The sequence below is a fragment of the Streptopelia decaocto genome (genome assembly GCF_964273445.1).
Source record: "Streptopelia decaocto genome assembly, chromosome: Z".
Lineage (NCBI taxonomy): Eukaryota > Metazoa > Chordata > Aves > Columbiformes > Columbidae > Streptopelia > Streptopelia decaocto.
Genome location: NC_138657.1, coordinates 59,321,540 through 59,339,851, shown reverse-complemented (window position 1 = coordinate 59,339,851; position 18,312 = coordinate 59,321,540). Strand labels below are relative to the sequence as shown.

The following is an 18,312-nucleotide window of genomic DNA, read 5'->3' as shown; positions in this document are numbered from 1 at the left end:
TATTATAAGTTCTCCCAGCTTCTACAGGAGTTGAAGAATGCTGCTACAATCTCAAATTAGCAAAGTACTTCTGTATTGATATCCATTATGTCTTCCCTGTTTATTTTGAAGACAAATTTTGGCCTCAGACTTCAAAACTGTTAGGAATCTGCTAGATAAGGGCTGATGTGTGATATCTTTTGAGTCTTGTTTGATCAGGTCTAATATAGTTTTTCCACCTCTGTCCTTCCATTCAATTTTTCCATTACTAACCACTCTCAACTTCACACATCCCTTTCTTCTTTTTTTTTTTTTTCTTTTTTTTTTTCCCATTAAGAGTCAGTTCATAACCAAAGCAACCAGTAAGTAATCCTGTGCTATCTTCATCACAAGGCTTAGTAACCTCTGGTCATAGAACTAATTTGCAGAAAGGAAAGCCTCTTTGTTCCAGATTTCTTTCTAGAGATCAAAACATCCCGCAATCAGCAGGCTGAGGGGTGTCCCCATGGTCGTCTACAGCTCCCTCACAGGGGGCAGAGCAGGGGGAGGTGCTGATCTCCTCTCTCTGGTGACCACCAACAGGACATGAGAAAAAGGGATGAAGCTGCATCAGGGGAAGCTCATGTTGGACATTTGGAAAAGGTTCTTCACTGAGAGGGTGGTTGGTCCCAGCAATGGGCTCCCAGAGAAGTGGTCATGGCACCAAGCTTGTCAGAGCTCAAGGAGCATCTGGACAATGCTCTTAGCCACATGGTTTAGTTTCAGGTGTTCTGTGGGGAGCAGGGAGTTGGACTCAATGATCCTCATGGGTCTCTTCCCACTCGAGATACTCCTTGCTTCATGAACATATACAGTTCACTTGAACTGTGCCTAATTACTTTCTTGGCTACTTTCTCCAAGAATTAACATGATTTCATTATCACCCCACTTAGGTGCCACAGTTCAAGAAAATTTGCACAATCTGCACAACTTAAAACTTCTTGAGGCTGCTAATAATGACAAAAGTATATAAATTATTGCTGTGCAAAGCTGCTTTCTCTAGACAATTCTGTATTTTTAATTAAAGCTAACAACATTTTCCAGTTTGGATAATAATAAACATACAGAGGAACAACACACTTGTATCTAAGCGTTGTTTGTTTAACTTTCAGAAATGAAAAAGGTCACAGAACATTTAAAGAGAGGTAGATTGTGTATATCCAAGACATTAGTTGTTCTACCATGTTCAAAGTTTTCAGGTATTCAGAGACATCAGGCTAGCCCAGTTTCACAGTCACACGTATCAGGAGAGTTAGTAAGTGCTGACAGAATACCACAAGACAAAAATAATTCTGAAGTGTATAGTTACAACCAGTCTGTTCTCTGGCAGCAAACACACACACAGACCTCAGGAGGACAGAAAGAAGATGTGGTTTGAAAGGAAAGAAACAGCAGAATCTACTGTAGCAATCTACAGAATCTACTTTATGTTCACACAATATATACCTACATGCACATACACACAGATATATTTATATAGAAATCCAAAACAACAGGAGAACAGCTGTGTCAATGTCATATTCTAGGCTCCAAAGGACAAAATCGTCATAGCTTTCCCTCTTCCATCAACCACAACTCTTTACACACCACGGCACTTTTCCTGTTGTGCTTCCACCAATTTAGGAAGAGAGCCTGTCTCTAAACAGCCAACACTTTACACCTTCCCCTATTACTGACAGTAGCATTACAAACAGGAAGCGCTAGGCACTGAAAAATCACAAATCCCAACCGAATTCCTTCACCTGAGATAATTTTACCATACTGTAACTATTCCCTATAGTAATGCTCTCTAGTGAAATAGTTTTTTATGTCAACATAATTTATGCTAGGTGTTTATTCCTAAACATTTTCGGAAAAACACTGGAGGCAACTTTATTTTTGTGTGAAGCTCTGACAATATGAATTTCAAGATTTACAACAGTGAGAACAGTGAGAGGTAGCAAATGTGAGAGGCAGCTAATGCCAAACCAGGCCATTCTCTTCCAAATATCTGGAGGGATTTTATCTAATCAGGTTCTAAGCAAAAATAAAACATAAGGTAAATTGAGGTCACTGTTCTCTCAAATAATCAGACACCCAGTCTTTTACCAGTCTTCAGACCAAAGCACTTTGCAAGCTGTGGAGAGAAGACCAGCCCCATACTGGCACAAACTACAAAATGCAGCTTGGAGGTTTAGTGGTGGAAGGAATTCAGCTTGTGGAAGGGATGGGCACAGGCTGCTCAGAGGACACTCCAGCCAGGAGAGAGGAAGAGTGCTGGGGGACACGAGGACTTGCCTGCTGGGGTGGAGGCACCAGGGATCAGCCACTCTTCTGGGCTCCACAGACTCTCAGGTGTTTGCCCAGAACTCCTGCCACCCCTGTTCCCTGCAAACCGGCTCCCAGCAGGGAGTATGTAGGGCACAAGACAATAAACTCACAATAGGTGTCTTACACTCCCTCACAGATAACAGGCTATCCCACATTTCATGGCAAAACCAGATGGGGGTGGGGAATAAATAAAAAAAACCCTAAAAACCTTCCAGGTTCTCTCTTCCTCAGAGAAGTGGACATCACCCTATTTTTCAATATCTGTACGAGTTTCTACTTTATCAGTTTTTTATTAACAGAAACACATCTCAGCCAGTCATGAGAAAGAACAAAATCAGATTTCACTGTATATTTAAAGAAACAGTGGATAACAATTTCTGGAAAGGAAAAAAAAAAAAAAAAGCAAATGTATATATGTCTAGCTGTCAAAACAAGTACAGCTAAAATAAGTGGCAGTGCCTGAAGCACAGGGAGGAAAAAAAATATACCACTTCCTTTATCAAATAAGTCAGCACACAACTATTTTGGGGATTTGTTTTGGTTTGTTTTTTTTGACATAGGACATCTTGAAAGCTGGATGACATCCTTCACTATTGAGGGCTAACCCACTTCCCCACTTGACTAGTTATGAAGAATGCAACTAAGCAAACAACAAAAAATCATAGCTGGATATTGAAACAGAGAAGGGCAGGACCCAGCAAGAAAAGGATCTGACAAAGAGAACTTATCAATGCACAACCATTCTTCAGTGCCCAAATTGAAAACACAGAAGGTGTTGTATTTTCCTTGAAACATGAAGCACCATGCCCTCTACTCTCAGTTATGAGATGGTTAACTAACATAATACTTTTGGCATTGTTAAGGAAGTTTCTTTGCCTAGAGTCTCGAGATGTGAATTCCAGAAACTCCTCTGAAATAAATAATTTATTTGTAAGGTACAACATAGAGAACAGCTTGAGATGGGTGCCTCCAGAAAATGGTCCCCAGGCAAAGAAAAGCCTGGGCAATTACACCCTTATAATCTAAGATACCTATCCCTCACACATCAGTTTGGCCCAGCTATAAAACTAGAGTCTGGGGTCTCACCACTCCTCATTGGATCCCTTCATTTCCATCAGGCAGACCTCTTCTTATCTCTGCAGGCAGCAATCTAGGTGCTATCTGTTAGCTTCTACTTTGCACCTGCTGCTGGGAAGAAACAGAAGCCCATGGCAATAGCCAAAAGATCAGTAAGTTCTCACATTCTGCTGCTTCTCATCTTCTTTAAACATGTCATTCCATTCCTTTACTTATGACCAGGGATGCAGCTCCTGCTGGTGATCAAAAGGCCTTTATCTTCTAGCTTGAACCAACTATGAGGTCCTTCTTTGCCTCAATAGGCAGAAAGTTCACAGCTTGTGGCCTAAGACTTGCAGCAAACTTACTTACTTATGCTAAGCAAGTTCTATATAAGCAGTTTCTAAGCAAGTTCTATAAGAAGCAGTATACCCAAAAGTTCAATAAGCTGAGGCAGTCCGTATTTCCTAACAGGTATTGTTAACACAGCTGTTCCTGAGATGAATAATTATATCTGTCTATGGACTATGCAGGAATAAATGACAACATATATCCAACCAAAACATTACAAGTTTCCTCTAGAAAACAAACCATTTCTGGAAGCAAACACAATTTTGCCTTGTAGGTATTATTTTTTTATCGTATTTGATCTGTTTGGCAACTTTTCATAAGATATAACTCAGGTAACAGCACAAAACCTCTCTAAGTAGACAGTTTTCACTACCTGAAGTACTCTAGCAAGTTGTACTTTATGGTTTTAAGTACTTTGGTAGGACATAGGCACTACCAAAATGAAGACTATATGACCTGGACAGAGAAAAATGTCTTTAGTCAATTCTTTCTAAATATTCAAGCTAAGAGAATGCAAAATGTTGTGTGAGCTCATGACACATCACTCCAGTGGTCACTAAGCTTTTTCCAGGCAAGAAAAGAGATAGCCAGAGAAGCAATATAGTGAAATACAGCATTTTCATAACTACGCAACATCAAATATTTGATGATTAACTGTGGAGTAGTAGCAGAATTTTGTTAAAAAGGAAAACTTAATGCTTTCCCCTCATAACATGGAAGCTGTTTAGCACTTCTGAAGTTCATGAAATGTGCCATTTAGACAAATGATTGGAGCAAAGATCTCATTCCTCTAACCAAATATATGTGGTTCCAGACCACTGAACTGTATTTCTACAGTTGTATATCTGTGAGTTAAGTAATCCAATACTAAAACACAAATTCAAAAACACCAATAAAGATATATTTATTGACACAGAAATATGGGTTTGGTGTTAAAAAAACCTCACTGCCTTTCACCATTTGCTTCAACATGCCTATGTGCAAGAGTGATTTCACAGCGCTGAGAGGTTTTCACAGGCTGGAGAGCATCACTTGAAGGGGGCAACACTAGGACAGGACAAGGACTCTCCCCGGGCGGCCCGCCACAGATCTGCAGAAACCTCAAACGTCTGTTATAAAACAGCTCTGCAGCCCACACAAAATTAGCTCTGTAGTCCCCGCCTTCAGGCCTCGCCCAGCAGGCTCGGCTGCCGCTCGTGTCGCCGCCAGGCCGCTCAGCCCGAGGCGGTGCTGGGGAGGCCTAAGAAGAACCGGGCGTGGCCGCCAAGCTCCGCCACCTCTGCCAAGCCGAGCCGGCAGCCGAGGGCACGGAGCCGCGGCGCCGCACAACGCCTCCCCCCGCTCCGCCACAGCGCTCCCCGCCGACAGCCGCCCGCCCCAGGCCCGCCCCGGCGGGACGCGCGGCCCCTCAGCGGCCCCGGAGCGGCTGCGCCTGCGCACCCCGCCCTGGCCCAGCGCTCGCCGCCCCTACGGCAGGCGCCGTGGGCTAGGCGGCCCTCACGGCAGCCCGGAGCCGCCGCCTGGTCCCGGGGTGCAGTGACGGGCGGCGCGGTGATGGCGGCGGCGGGCGGTGCCGAGGCCGGGGGTGCCGAGGCGCGGCGGGCGGTGTCAGCGCTGCGGCCGCGGCTGGCGGCGCTGGGCCGGCGGCTGGCGGTGCCCCGGGGAGCGGGAGGCGACGGTGAGGGGCCGCGGGAGCGAGGGGACGGGGCTGGGCCTTGCCTGCGGGCCGCTCCACCCCCTGCTGACGCGGTGTCGGGTCCCGCAGCGCCGCGGGAGCGGGCCCGGGGACGCGGCCGCCCGGCTCCTGGGCAGCTGCTGGGGAGACCGCTTCTCCGTCCTCCGCAAAGGGCCCGCTCCGCGCAGCGCCGTGCGGCCTCGGCTGGAGGCTCCGGCTGGAGACCTGGGGCGCGGGGTAGATGAAGCCCGGAGCGCGTCCCTGCGCGTTTGCAAGTTGTGGGCTTGGTGTTCGACGTGATGGAAGTGGAGTGCGTGTAATTGCTTTTGAAATGTCAAGACTGTAACTGTAGATGCCCTTAATATAGTCATGGAAGGTGTATTCTGACAGGGCCAGCTTAAATGCTGTGTTATTCAGGTGCTGTTGTAGATAGTGCTAGGGTGGATAAAACGGCATGAAGTGAAAAGGGGGAGTCAGCAAGGCTCTTGTCAAGAGCTTCTGAGTGCTAAGGAAGGGTTGTGTTCTTCCTTCAGATACCTTCTTAGCGAAGGGCTCTGCTACTCTGGACAAACTGGAGGACCTTTGTAATGAAGGGAAAGAACATCCTTCCACGCTTTGGCAGTTTTATGCGCAGGTAGTATATTTAAAGTATTAAGAACTCCCTTTCAAAAAAATATGCTGTGTAGGGTCTGGGTGTAGGAAAGAGGGTATAGCAGAAAGGGATCTCTGTTTTGTGCTGTGTGCGGTGAACATCCATGAAGTGCAGGGCCACTTCTGTCTGGATTTGAACATTATCTAGAGTTGATAATAATTGTGCTGGTACTGTAAGGACAGAAAGGGTTTTGAGTTTACATTCACTGCTACCCACTTTACAGTACTTTTAACTTGCAGCTTTTGCACCTTAAAATTATAATTTTTTTAATAAACTATAACAAGTTTACCACTGTTTGATTTTTTTCTCGTAGCGTCTTTACATTGTGTATCTTCTTGTTTTCATAGGCTGTCCTAGACATTACATATTTTGAGGAAAACCAGCTTGTGAATGAAGATTTTCCAGAAGAATCTTCCTTGCAAAAAGTTAAAGAACTTATTTGTATTCTTTCAGAACCAGAAGATCTAGTGAGGGAATGCAACATAAATGAAAAAGTGAGTACTGACATCATTCAGCCAGATAATTAATTATTTCATTATTTAAAAATAGAAAATCTGAAACAGGTTAGTAGTATTTGTATTTTTGATGGGCAGAATTTAAGATATTTTGAAAAATTTTCAAGTCTCATTTGTACTTAAATAGTGATTTCTGAAAATGTTTTTTCAAGTAACTTGTGGCGTGCTCAGAATTTTTCTGGCTAACATTTCGTGATTCCACATGCTTTTAGCAGCCTAAGTCCAAAGTATTAGGCTTGTGCCTGTGACCATTGCTGTAAATGCAGCTTCTGAAGTCAGAGACTTCATGTCGTGTTGTTTGGCTCTGCGTATGTGAGTAGTTCAGATTATTTACTTTTGGGTTAGTCCAGTTTGTTGGATTTCATTTCAGCCCATCAACATCCTTGGTGCAGAGTTGCTAGAATGTCTTTACTGGAGAAAAGGAGCCCTGCTTTACATGTATTGCCATACAGCAAAAGAAAGGAGTAGATGGCTACGAGAAAACTTTGCCGTATTTAAACAGGTAAAGGAGATTTAAGAAGTAATATGAGCATGTGAATACAGTTTTAAAGTTTGACTCTTCCCTTTTAAAATATAGCTGCCTTTCTTTTGTCTTTTAAATAGGGGTTTGGCAAGTGGTTTGCATATTTCTGTCTGCCAATTAATCAGAACTTATCTAAAAGGTTTTCTTTTCCTCATTTTTTAACTGTGCTCAGTGTCTTAATGACGGAGTTCATTACTTGATGAAGATGCTAAGCTTTAGATGCCCTCTTCAGCTAAATGAAGATGTCTCACTCCAAGATAAAGATACAGCTAGATTACTCAGTGAAGGTAAAAAACCCCAAAACAAACAAAACCCCCAAAGTTCCCCAAACCCCACAGCCTCCTCTTCTTAACTGCTCCCCTTTATGAAATATTTTATTGTGTATATTTGTTATTTGACTTCATCTGTATTCAACATCTGTCACTTTGTAGAAAAAAGAAAAAGATACATAAGCAGGCAGCATTGCTCTCTCCCCCACCCCTTCTTTTTGACTGATGGAATTTAGGCAGTGCTCATTTTCTCTGTGTTTTTGAGTGCACTAGAGGGAAGTGAGGCAAGTAGTGTTCTATGTATAGCATGTGTCTATTACAATCATCCAGTTATCAGATGACAAATGTTGAAAGCACAAATGTGACTGCAGAGAGTGCTAGGTGTTCCCATTTTGGTCTTTCTGTTTAGATCTAGGAGAACATGGGTACGAGCACAGTTACTGACTTCACATAGGTAGAAAGTACATGCAGCACTGGTTGGAGTTGGGAAACTTTTCTCTCCGTCTCCAGTTTATGTAGCTTTATTTAAGTTGCAGTACTCTAGTGTATTTATGGGGATCTGAGACCCCATCAGCGTGATGCAGCAGGAGGGGATCTGTAAGGTAAAACAGCTGGTGCTGAGGTCGTGATGTCCATGTTGTACACACTCAAAACTAGGTCTGCTCTGGCAACAGAGGGATGGAGCACATTCTTGCTTGGTTTCATCCAAAAGCAGCATTGATCCAGTTCAGCTTCCCAATGCAAAGCCAGGTTTTGTAGATTTATTTAGGAGGATTTTATTTTTTTCAGTGACTATAGACACTTACGTGGCTTTTTATTCAAATACTAAACTTGCTGCTGGTTAACCTGAGTTAAGATGATGCTCAAATAGCAAACTTAAACTGTGGGAGGCACAGAAGTATTCTAAAATAAATATGCATAATAGTGCCTGCACTTAATGAGTTGTAAAGAAATACTGAAATTCTCTTAAGATATATAGGTGAACACAATTATCAGAATAATGTTATGTGGCAGTTGTAAAGATTTTAGCATTATGAAGGGGCCAAGTGAATAAAGGAATTATCAAGGCCTTGATCCAGCTTCTCATCTTGGCACTATCGGTCATCTCATGGTTATATTTTTTTGTGTGTGCCTCTTTAATAGGCTCATATTGCCTTTCTGAATTTTTCCCAGAGTTACTTAAAAAAAAAAAATAAGTTAACAAGCTGTGTAGTTGCTTAGAACAGTAAAGTTCTTGATCTGAATTATTTTTGTAGGTATATTTAGTGACACTCACTTACTGGCGATGATGTACAGTGGAGAAATGTGCTACTGGGGACTGCGACACTGTGGGAATGGGAAACAGGAAAGCCTTGAGACGACAGATCCTGTCTCTAACAGTGACCTGGCCTGCAGATCACAGAGTGTGCCGCTGGATTTCCGAGAAACGGGCAAAAACATGTTAACAAAATATGTGGCTGTATGCGAGGGACCATTAAAAGACCAAGGGTGGAACACAGCAACTGCAAAACACATGTTGTGTTACTTCATGAAATCTCAGAACTGAAATGTGCTGCTTTGGCTGTGCTGGAAGAAGCCTTGTGTCTGAAGAGCACACTAAGGGAGGTGATCTCTGCTTCTGTGTTTGACCGTTCTTTCTATCAAAATCTATACATTTGTTGCATTAAAAAACTGCAGTACAGGTCCAAAGTCTGAACAAGTATTTCTAGGAAAAAAAACATTGCATAATAAACCGGGACGTAAGGATGACTGCCTGCCTTCCACGGTGGCAGAGCTGCCTGTGCCTCAGCCCCGCTCCTGCGCACTAGTTCCGAGGGGGCGGTGGCGGAGCTCGGTGACATGGCGACCAGCGGAGCGGAGGAGCGGGGCGGTTTGGAAGCTGCCGTGCGGGGTGGTCTGCGTGTCCTCCGGGAGCGTTGGACGCGGGGGACCCGCGAACGCGGCGGTACCGCCGCGTTCGTGGGTCCCCCGCGTCCTGCGCTCCCAGGTGCCGCTGAGGAGGTGGACCCCCTGCAGGCGCTGCCGGTGAGTGGGGACTTGGTCCGGGCTGGAAGGAGCGGGGTTAAACACACCATCCCCACCTCTTACATCTTCACCGCTCAATTCCTGTGTCGTTAAACCTCAGCTTTCAACGCTTTTCAGATCGATGTGCAGCTCAATATCATGTCCTTCCTCTCGCCCCAAGATGTGTGCCGTTTGGGAAGCACGAGTTGTTACTGGAGGGCAGCTGTGCAAGATCCGTTGTTGTGGAGGTATTTTCTCCTGAGGGATCTCCCTTTTTGGACATCTGTTGATTGGAAATCACTCCCAGATGTGGAGATTTTTAATAAAGCCTTTTCAGAGGTCAGCGATAATGCACTGCACAATTACATGGCAGTGTAAGTATTTTCATATTCTCTTACATGACTTCCAGTGTCTCTGCAACAGTGATATTCATCCCACAGACGTGTTTCATATTTACAGCAGTAAAGCCGTGCTGTGAGATGCTGCTTAAATTTTATGTGTCCCAAACTCATTGTTCATTTCAGAAATACAGTTTCCTGTTGTTGGACAGTTTGGTCAGCTCTATCTGTTTGGAATTTAACAAGAATATAAAATGTAAAAAAATCAAAGCTAACATTGTAAAAAAACTTAAAGCTTTTTGTAAACTATGTGTCCTGTGCAACAGAAATGCAGTTGTCTCAGAAGCTGTGCACACTGTGTTTGTCACTCTCAGTACAATGACAAATTATTTCTTATTTTAATAAAAGTAATAAGTCTTCAAACTACAGAAAATTGGATGAATCTTTGTGGTTTTTTTAATGTTACCTGGAAGATGTGGGAAAAAAAACCCTATTTTTCGAATGTGCACAGGGTAACAAGTGGTATTGCTTTGACTCTGATTGTCGAAGGCCATGACACAAAAACTGTGGTTTTAGCTGGGATAGTTGAAAAGCATAGCAACACATGTAATGTGTTTGGATGACTAAGAAGAGCTCTTCAGATGGGAAGATTATTCTGTGTGTCTTTTTTTAGACTTCCTTGAATTAATTTCCAGGTTTTGTTGTTGTTGTTGTTGTTTGAGTTTTTTTGTGTTTTGTTGGGGTTTTTTTGTTTGTTTGTTTGTTTTTGTTTTTTATTAAATTGCAGGTAAATTTTCCTAAGGTGATTTCAGGGAACTTGCTTCATGATAAGTGCACTAACCTGCAGTCTCTGTGCGCTTCATCCCCACTTTATGGATGGGAAAGACACACAGAATTTGAAGTGCAAATTATCTACTGATTTTGAACATGGGATATAAATTTCTTTACGTCTGAGTACTTCAGAGCATCACCTATCTTAGCTACCTGTCATTGATTTCTGTCATGTCTGTGAGCACTCAATGGTTTTGTTGATCTCAACTGAAGCATCTCAATTTGTGTGTAGAGAACACATTTTAGTGTTTCCTTGAAGTGATTTGTCCAGCAGTGGGCTGTCGTGGCCACAGAAGCAGAGACTAAAGCTGCTTCCCCAGGATGTCTGTCACTTCCATGACTCTTACTTCTTTCCCTTGATTACCAAAGTCTTTTCATGCTTCTTAGCCTTTGCACCACATGAGTACCTAAGCTTACAGACAACACCTATCTCCTTTTGCAACATGCATTCTCTATGCCTACAGGGGAAATGGTCATTTTCAGGGGGAGTTACCTGTTTCCTAGTTAACAAACACATAAGTGGTCTAATTAAGGTTTGAAATGCACTCAGAAGTCTCAGTTTTATACGGCATTTTATAAGACCCCTGAGCTTTGATGTTATTTTACATGCATTGTGTGTTGGGGAATTTGTAACTTTATTTTATTTTTAAAAGTGGACTAGAAGATCCATAGGGGGAAATATACGAAGGTCCAAAATGTCAGTATTTGGACTTCAAAAGGACCAAGTCTTCACCTGCTTTGTACTGGTCCTTGAAACCATCAGTTTGGAACTTCATTGGTTTTGATCTGTGCTTGACTTGTACCAGTGACAAGGCATGAGAAGTGTGGGACTTGATTTATGTTGTTTGATTAATACCTCTTTTGTATTTTGTGTTTAATTTCTAGTTGCATCTATTTTACACAGATATAAGAAAAGCTGTCCTCAGGGTAGAAGAAGTTTGAAATCAAGCCATCCCCGGTATGGGGCTGTGACTTCATTTTTGCAATCGCTGGTCACTCAGGCAGAACCTCGCTTTGCCATGTTTGGGCCGGGTTTGGAAGAGCTGGACAACTCTCTAGTGCAAAAGATGATGACATCCCCAGAGATTCTACTAGTAACTGGCCTTCCCCAGAGACAAATTCACGGTAATTCTGGTTTTGAGTTTTGGGTATGTTTTGTTTTATAAACAGATAAAACACAAAAATAGATTGGGTGAGAAATGGAGGAAAGGGTGCTTTTTTCTCCCCTTGAAACAGGATAACATGATGGTAAAAAAATAAATTAAATTAAATATAAACAAACTTTTTTCTCTTTGTATGTATTCAGAGGATAAATGCAGTGAACAATTGGGATAAAACTTATGATTAAATTTTGCACAGTGTCAAAGGGATCATTTTGCTCCTCATACTTCTGTTTTGATCATAAATTCCATGTTGCACATGCTGTTTTAGTGCATAAAGACAGACAGAACTTGCTTCAGATACTGCTTGCAGTAAGTGGCTAAAAAACACACTTGTGTTTTTATACACAAGGTCAAGACTGGTCCTTCATGTGATTCAGTCTTTTGATGTGAAATGGTGTAAACTCCATTGTAGGAGCAGGTGAAGGATTTTTTTCCAATGTTTGAAAACGTAATTTTGAGCATCTGTAGTTTTACTTCCGTCCAAACCAGAGACAAATATTTATTACTTTTAAACTGTTGTTTATCTGAGTGCTACAGAACTGGAATAATTTAATTGTATTTATAGAAAGTGTGAATATGAATTCTTACTGCTATCTTTTTTCTCTCTTAGTTCCTTTTCAATGCAGCTTGTCAGAAGCAGCTTAAAGCCTTTGCTATGTCAGTTTCAGCTAATATATGCAAATCTAGCTCCTCTCTGACTTAGGTTTCTAGATTCAAATCTGAGTATCAAAAACATGGAAATGCCTCCTTGTTTTCTTTTAATACTCTTAAATTGATTTTAATTAAATTAATGGTCTGATCAATTAAAGCATGTATAAAATGTATTCATAAAATAGTAAATATGCTATCTCTAGCAGCAGCTCCTAGGCTTGGATAAATCCATGTCAAAGCATTTTCAGCCTAAAAGTTAGTTGTATTCAGTAAACAAATAGTCATAATCTCATATGTTCATTTTTTTCCCTGTAGGAATTGGATCAGGAATCAGTTTTCAGTTTAATAACAATCAAAAATTTAATATTCTGACATTGTATTCAACCACCAGGTAAGATTTGTTCTTCACAAAAAAAAAAAAAAATACAGTTTCTCAGTTATTTCACACTTTTCCTCATGTTTTTGTCTTGTGACTTCTTATATGTGCATTCGCTTTCATGGATATCCCTTTTGCTTTCTTTCTCCAGCTGCTAAATTTTCACATGGAAATAAACTTCCTTTTCCAAACCTTACACATAACAAATGTGTGTGACAAATGCGTAACAGTTGCTTCTGTCTCTCTTGATACCTTGATTGATTCCCTCCTGGGATGTGTTTTAAAATGCATCATGCAGATTGCTAACCATCTGTGTATGTACACTAGAAAAAATGGGAGGGTAAGGGGAGAAATTAAACACTTTTGTTGGCTTAGGCCGATTTTCTGTCGCTTTCCTGTGATGCTTAGACTGTGGGTTTGAATTCTCTATACAATTAATGTGACTGCTGAAATATTTCAATATCTTTCAGTGTGGAAAGGAGAAGAGCAAGGGCAGAGCAAGCTGTTGCCGTGAATAGAATGTTCTACCCGGAGAACAACACAGTAGGGAATCAGCAAGCCGTGCATTACAATGTAATACCCCAAGTTAAAAAGGTGTGCGAAGTAGTTGATGGATTCATTTATGTTGCTAATGCAGAAGCTCATAAAAGTAAGGGGTTTCTCTTTATTTATTTATGTATTTGGATTATCAGAATGTCGTAAAAGATTGCAAAGAGTATGGAATAAGTCAAAATCCATGTTCTGATTCTTTCAAAATCTGGTTCTTTAGTGCAATTTCTGAAGAGGTTCGCTGTCATAGACACTCTCCCTCATTTCCCTGTGAGGGGTTATGGCCTCTTCTTTCAGTTACGGCTGATACTGATGTAGCTGCTCTCTTAAGCTAGATGTGTTAAATGATCTGGGACTAAGAAAAACTATTAAACAAAACAAACCCCGTGGGTGGGTTGAAGAAAAAGCCTGAAATACGTCAATGGTGGTGTAATAACCTGAAAACAGCTTTCTTCAGGAAGACTGCAGTAAAAGATGCAATTAGCCCAAATCAGGAAAGTTCTGTAATGAGGATAATGTAAACCCTTGTTATGGTAACTGTCTTTACACTCATTAACTTAGAATGAAGGGAAAAGGCTAGCTCAGGAAAGAGTAAAAAAAAATGTGAGGAGGTTATCCTAAGGAGTTAAGTATGGTCAGAAGGGAAGGGCTGCTGACTACAATGTGTCAGTACTTCGTAATGGCTTGTTGCAATTTTGGTCTCTGTAAGGTACGTGGAAAACACGCTGAGGTGAAGGACTGGAATTGCCTGCCTGTAGAACCTATGGAGATCTTTAAATAACATTTAAGTGTGACATGTGACATATGACATGATCCAGCCTTGAGATAAGCAGACCTAGATAATTTGTCCATGCCCTTCCCAGCCCTGTGTTTTTTCATGTCTGAAATATTAAATATTTGAAAAGTTAAACATGTTAAAAGTTATTTTGGGAATTTGCTTATATTTAATACTCATATATTAAAAATTGTTTCCTAGAGCATGACCGTCAAGAGGACCTGGCTCGCATTTTGGCAATGACTGATCCAAGCCTTGGGCCCCCAAATAGACCTCTTCTAGTTTTGTCTTGTGTCTCTCATGTTGGTGTGAAAAGAATTCCATGTGTATACGTGGCACATCAGTTGCAACTAAATCTGCTACATCAGCCCTGGATGGTACTTGCTTTTAAACCTTTATTTTCTTTTTCTCTGTGGCTTAAATATAGTTTAATGTTATGGTAGTTCCTGAACTGTACCCACCTAAGCAAATTTGCAGCTTTCAGTGATAGAATGTGAGCTCTCCACTTAAGTGAAGAATTTAGTTTCTCTGGTCCTCTAAGATGAAACATTAGCCTGTCTGAACATAGAGGAGCCAAGTGACTTTCCCAGGAACACACAAGAAACTTCAGATGAAGCCAGAATGTAAGGAGCGGAGCAAGGAAGCTTCAGTTAATTTAAATCTAACTTTCCTGAGTTGTGACCTGAGACCTTGGCCTCAAGGTAGATTTTTGTGCTTTTTTCAGGACACTGTTAATTGTCAATGGCTTGACATGATGTACTGAGTTTTTGACAAGTCAGCTTTTTACGTAACACATGAGGTCGTGAACCTGTTCTTTTGTGTTTGTTGAACACAGTATATATCAGGATGGCCCAGTAACACTTTTTTTTTTTTGGTGACATTGTGTAGGCAAAAGATAATACTTAATCAGAAAAAAACAAATCCTGATTTAAGGTAGTACCTTTGTTTTCATAAGGAAAATGTTTACAAGCTTTTTAAAAAACATACAATTTATAATAGGCACTTTATAATACATTACAAAATCTGAGAAGTAATAATATGCATAGCATTCTAATGCTGGCAGTGTTTTTGCTCTAAGAGTTACAACAAGATTTTTCAAGTAGATTTTTATCTGTAAAGTAAGTATAATATTCCAGAATAGCTGATGGAGCGACTGAGGGAAAATTGACCTTGATATCAAGAATGCAAGGCTTTCCTAATGGGTCTTGTAATTCATTCCATAAAGAATAGCATTTTCTTTTAGAACCTTACTCTTAAGAAACCTTTTCTGTCTAGGGGACCTTTAAACCAGTGATAAAAATTTAGATTTGATATGAGTGTTTCTGACTTTAAGGATAGACATGGAGTGGTGGTAAAATACTGTTAGATCCGTAACCTATTATCTGTAATACTTTAGGTTTTTTCTGTTTTTACAGATGCAGGACACTGTAGCTGCAACATTAGCTGGATTGCCAAGTGGAATTGAATGGCTCCTGGAAGAAGCAGGCTGTAAAAATGCATAGTAATGGAACTGTGCATTGTTTTGCTGTATAGAGACTTCGATGTTTTGCAGTTCAGATGAAGTGAGAATCTTGTTCTGACTCACTACTGTCAAAAGAGAGATTTAAAAGACAAACCTGCATATATTTCACTGCACATACTCTAATAAATAACGTTCTTCCAACTGTAGTCCTGCATTAGAAGTACAAAGCCTGGATTCCAGCAGCTGAACAATAAGTGGTTTTGGGTGGCAATTTGGGTGGTTTCTTGTTTTGTTTTTCTCTTTCGTTCAAGCTGGGGCCATTAGAGTGTAAACTTTTCTAAATATATCTGATAATCTAATATCTTCTGTAAATATACCTAACACTGGGTTATTTTGTCAGCACAGCCCTGTGGCATGCATCACACATTTAGTAAGTGTATTCAGTGGAGATCTTGACAGTGGTGGTTCCCAACCAAAGAAAATATACTGTACATTGTGCAGTAGTAGGCAGACAGAAAGACAGTGTCTCTTTCAAGAGTGTGAATTCCCCTGTATTTTTCTAGAAACAATGCCTGGAGAAGAACTAACACTTGCAAGAGAATTGTCGACCTAGACCAGAACTCTTAGAAGCAATCAAGCTACCATGAATGAATTGATTGTTTCTTGTATGTGATCTTATTTTTTAACCAACCACAAAAGACTTCCAGCATGTTTTGCTTTCTGTTGCAGTGAAGGTGTTAGCTTGAACTGGACATAGCTCTGATGTCATGAACACAATAAGTAGAACTTCATGACATTTATCAGATACCGAATACCTGCCAGTTACTCAAATAGTTCTGGCCATTTACAGATGTGAAGTGTACTTTGCTTGGAATTTTCTACAGAGTTTCAAATGCTTTTATGAAAAAGGAAACAATGTTTTAGAACTGGAATTGCATTTTCTGGATTGTTGTCTTTTGGGATAGTCCTAGTCTTCCACCTTTTATGTGTTTTTTAATTAATGGATGAATGTTCAGAAATTTACCTTGTTTTTCTTGCCTATTCATGTATTTTTTTTTTTGTTCTGGGTTGTTGTTGTTGTGTTTGGGTTTTTTTAGGGGGGTGTGTGGGAGGGTGGAGGGATTTTTGGTGGGTATTTGGGATTCTTGTTTGTTTATTTGGGTGTTGGTTTTTTTTGGTGTTTCTTTGTGTGTTTATGGGGACTTTTTGGTTGGTTTGTTTGTTTGTTTTTTGTGGTGGTGGTTGTGTATTTTTCCTCTCTCCAGGGAAATGCAATAGTGTTACAATTTTTTCTACATGATGCATGTTGAGCTGTAACTGCTTTCAACCTGGTATATGTGTGATGCTCAACAAAGCTATGTCAGAAACATTCCATTTGAGAAGGGGAAAATCCACCAAAAGCTATGCTAGGATAATTCTGTGGTTTATCCTAGTTTTAATACGGAATGTGTACTTTGCCCTTTAAAATAGAGAAGGCACAAAAGATTTATGAGTGTTTGGAGGAAAATTTCACGTTTCATGACTGTGTGTAACTTAATAATTCTGTAATGATCTAGAGGGCTAAATGCAGAAACCTGTTGCTATGTTAGCTACTACAAATATATTTGTTTATGGAAGATCCTCATTCTGCTTTCTTCATAAGGAATAAATTATTTTAAAAAGAATTATATTTACAGTCTTTATGTGTTAAGACCTCCTGCATGTGTGCACATACACACACAGATTCATGCTGCCATAACGTATCAGTCAGCATTAGTCATTATGAACAATGTTACTGTATGTTACCTGTTTGATTAACAGATATCAATTCACTGTCATTTTAAAGGGTCAAGATAATGCAGAGTATGTAATTTTTCTTAACCTAGAGAACATGAGTTGTGTTAACTTAGAGACAGGATAACTTAAAGAATTCAGAATTAGGAGTTATAAGGATGCAGCCTAGGAAACAAACAATGCGACTTAGAAGTGGTGGGGGTAGCTTGAATGACTGAGTTCTGCGGTTGATCAGTTCACACAAGGAAATGAGCACCCGCGCTGTGCAGAGGGACAGCTTAGAAGCACAGAGGTATGCTATGGAAGCATCAGCCAGCCTGCTGAGAATTCATATGCCAAATAGCTGCAGAGATGCACTGCAGATTCCATTTAGCACTGCCTTCAGATTTCACCTAAAACACGCAGTTTCCTGAGTCTGGTGAGTTTAGAAGCACAGTTAGTCAATGAAACTTGAGACTTAAATTGTTACAAATTCAAAAATCAGTTGGAACATCACTATTTGGTTTTGTATTTATTGCAGTAAATGCAACTGTGATGGGTTTGTGAGAAATTAAACCATCAGGATCTGCTTCCCAGAAGTCTTGTTCTCCTTGGGATGAAGAATTCTAACAGTGCTAGAAAGAAAATCACTTTCCTGCCCACTGTGGCAGGATGTTTAAATAAAAAGTGGTCACAGAAGAAAAGCAGAAGGTTACAACAACAATACATGTAATATATTCCGAAACTCAATTACTGAGGCTTCCCCTGAGCAGTTTTCTCAAAAAGAAATAAGTGGCTGTGGGGTTGCTAGTTTTCAAGTGTTTGAAGCCTGGAGCGCCAGCAGTGCGTGCGGGAGCCAGCCCAGCCGCAGGGCACGGCGGCCGCACGGCGGCCGCGCCTCGGAAGCCCGCCGGCTGTCTCGCAGTTTCTTCTGACGGAGCGGCCCTGCGAGGTCACAGAGGCTCCAAGCGGGGAGCAGCAGCGGCGACTTTCTCTTCCCCGCCGTTGCCGAGGCGGGTTGCGGCTGCCCGGGTCCCACTGG

At 41.1% G+C, this 18,312-nt stretch overlaps 2 protein-coding genes across 4 annotated transcripts; both read left to right on the top strand.

Moving 5' to 3' along the window:
• The first annotated feature begins 5,170 nt into the window (after window positions 1-5,170).
• On the top strand, window positions 5,171-9,185 carry RIMOC1 (RAB7A interacting MON1-CCZ1 complex subunit 1). 2 transcript variants are annotated; one of them, XM_082074816.1, is made up of 6 exons: window positions 5,171-5,413; window positions 5,944-6,044; window positions 6,410-6,556; window positions 6,948-7,079; window positions 7,273-7,387; window positions 8,626-9,185. In XM_082074816.1, the coding sequence occupies exons 1-6, from the start codon at window positions 5,290-5,292 to the stop codon at window positions 8,913-8,915; spliced, it is 909 nt and encodes a 302-aa protein (XP_081930942.1). In that variant the 5' UTR covers window positions 5,171-5,289; the 3' UTR covers window positions 8,916-9,185. The 2 variants fall into 2 exon arrangements, with proteins under 2 accessions (XP_081930942.1, XP_081930943.1); XM_082074817.1 differs by lacking the exons at window positions 5,171-5,413; window positions 5,944-6,044 and adding an exon at window positions 5,473-5,720.
• Window positions 9,186-9,207: 22 nt separating this feature from the next.
• Window positions 9,208-17,135, top strand: FBXO4 (F-box protein 4). 2 transcript variants are annotated; one of them, XM_082074815.1, is made up of 8 exons: window positions 9,208-9,284; window positions 9,357-9,394; window positions 9,512-9,747; window positions 11,447-11,667; window positions 12,672-12,747; window positions 13,203-13,381; window positions 14,258-14,433; window positions 15,472-17,135. In XM_082074815.1, the coding sequence occupies exons 1-8, from the start codon at window positions 9,209-9,211 to the stop codon at window positions 15,556-15,558; spliced, it is 1,089 nt and encodes a 362-aa protein (XP_081930941.1). In that variant the 5' UTR covers window position 9,208; the 3' UTR covers window positions 15,559-17,135. The 2 variants fall into 2 exon arrangements, with proteins under 2 accessions (XP_081930941.1, XP_081930940.1); XM_082074814.1 differs by having other exon boundaries at window positions 9,208-9,394.
• Window positions 17,136-18,312: the final 1,177 nt, after the last annotated feature.

Bases quoted from the DNA above. Each gene is read 5' to 3' on its own strand.
- RIMOC1 (XM_082074816.1), top strand. From the start codon at position 5,290: ATGGCGGCGGCGGGCGGTGCCGAGGCCGGGGGTGCCGAGGCGCGGCGG. The intron at 5,414-5,943 runs GTGAGGGGCCGC...TTCTTCCTTCAG, and splicing joins CCGGGGAGCGGGAGGCGACG to ATACCTTCTTAGCGAAGGGC. The intron at 6,045-6,409 runs GTAGTATATTTA...TTGTTTTCATAG, and splicing joins TTTGGCAGTTTTATGCGCAG to GCTGTCCTAGACATTACATA.
- FBXO4 (XM_082074814.1), top strand. From the start codon at position 9,209: ATGGCGACCAGCGGAGCGGAGGAGCGGGGCGGTTTGGAAGCTGCCGTG. The intron at 9,748-11,446 runs GTAAGTATTTTC...TATTTTACACAG, and splicing joins CTGCACAATTACATGGCAGT to ATATAAGAAAAGCTGTCCTC. The intron at 14,434-15,471 runs GTACTTGCTTTT...CTGTTTTTACAG, and splicing joins TGCTACATCAGCCCTGGATG to ATGCAGGACACTGTAGCTGC.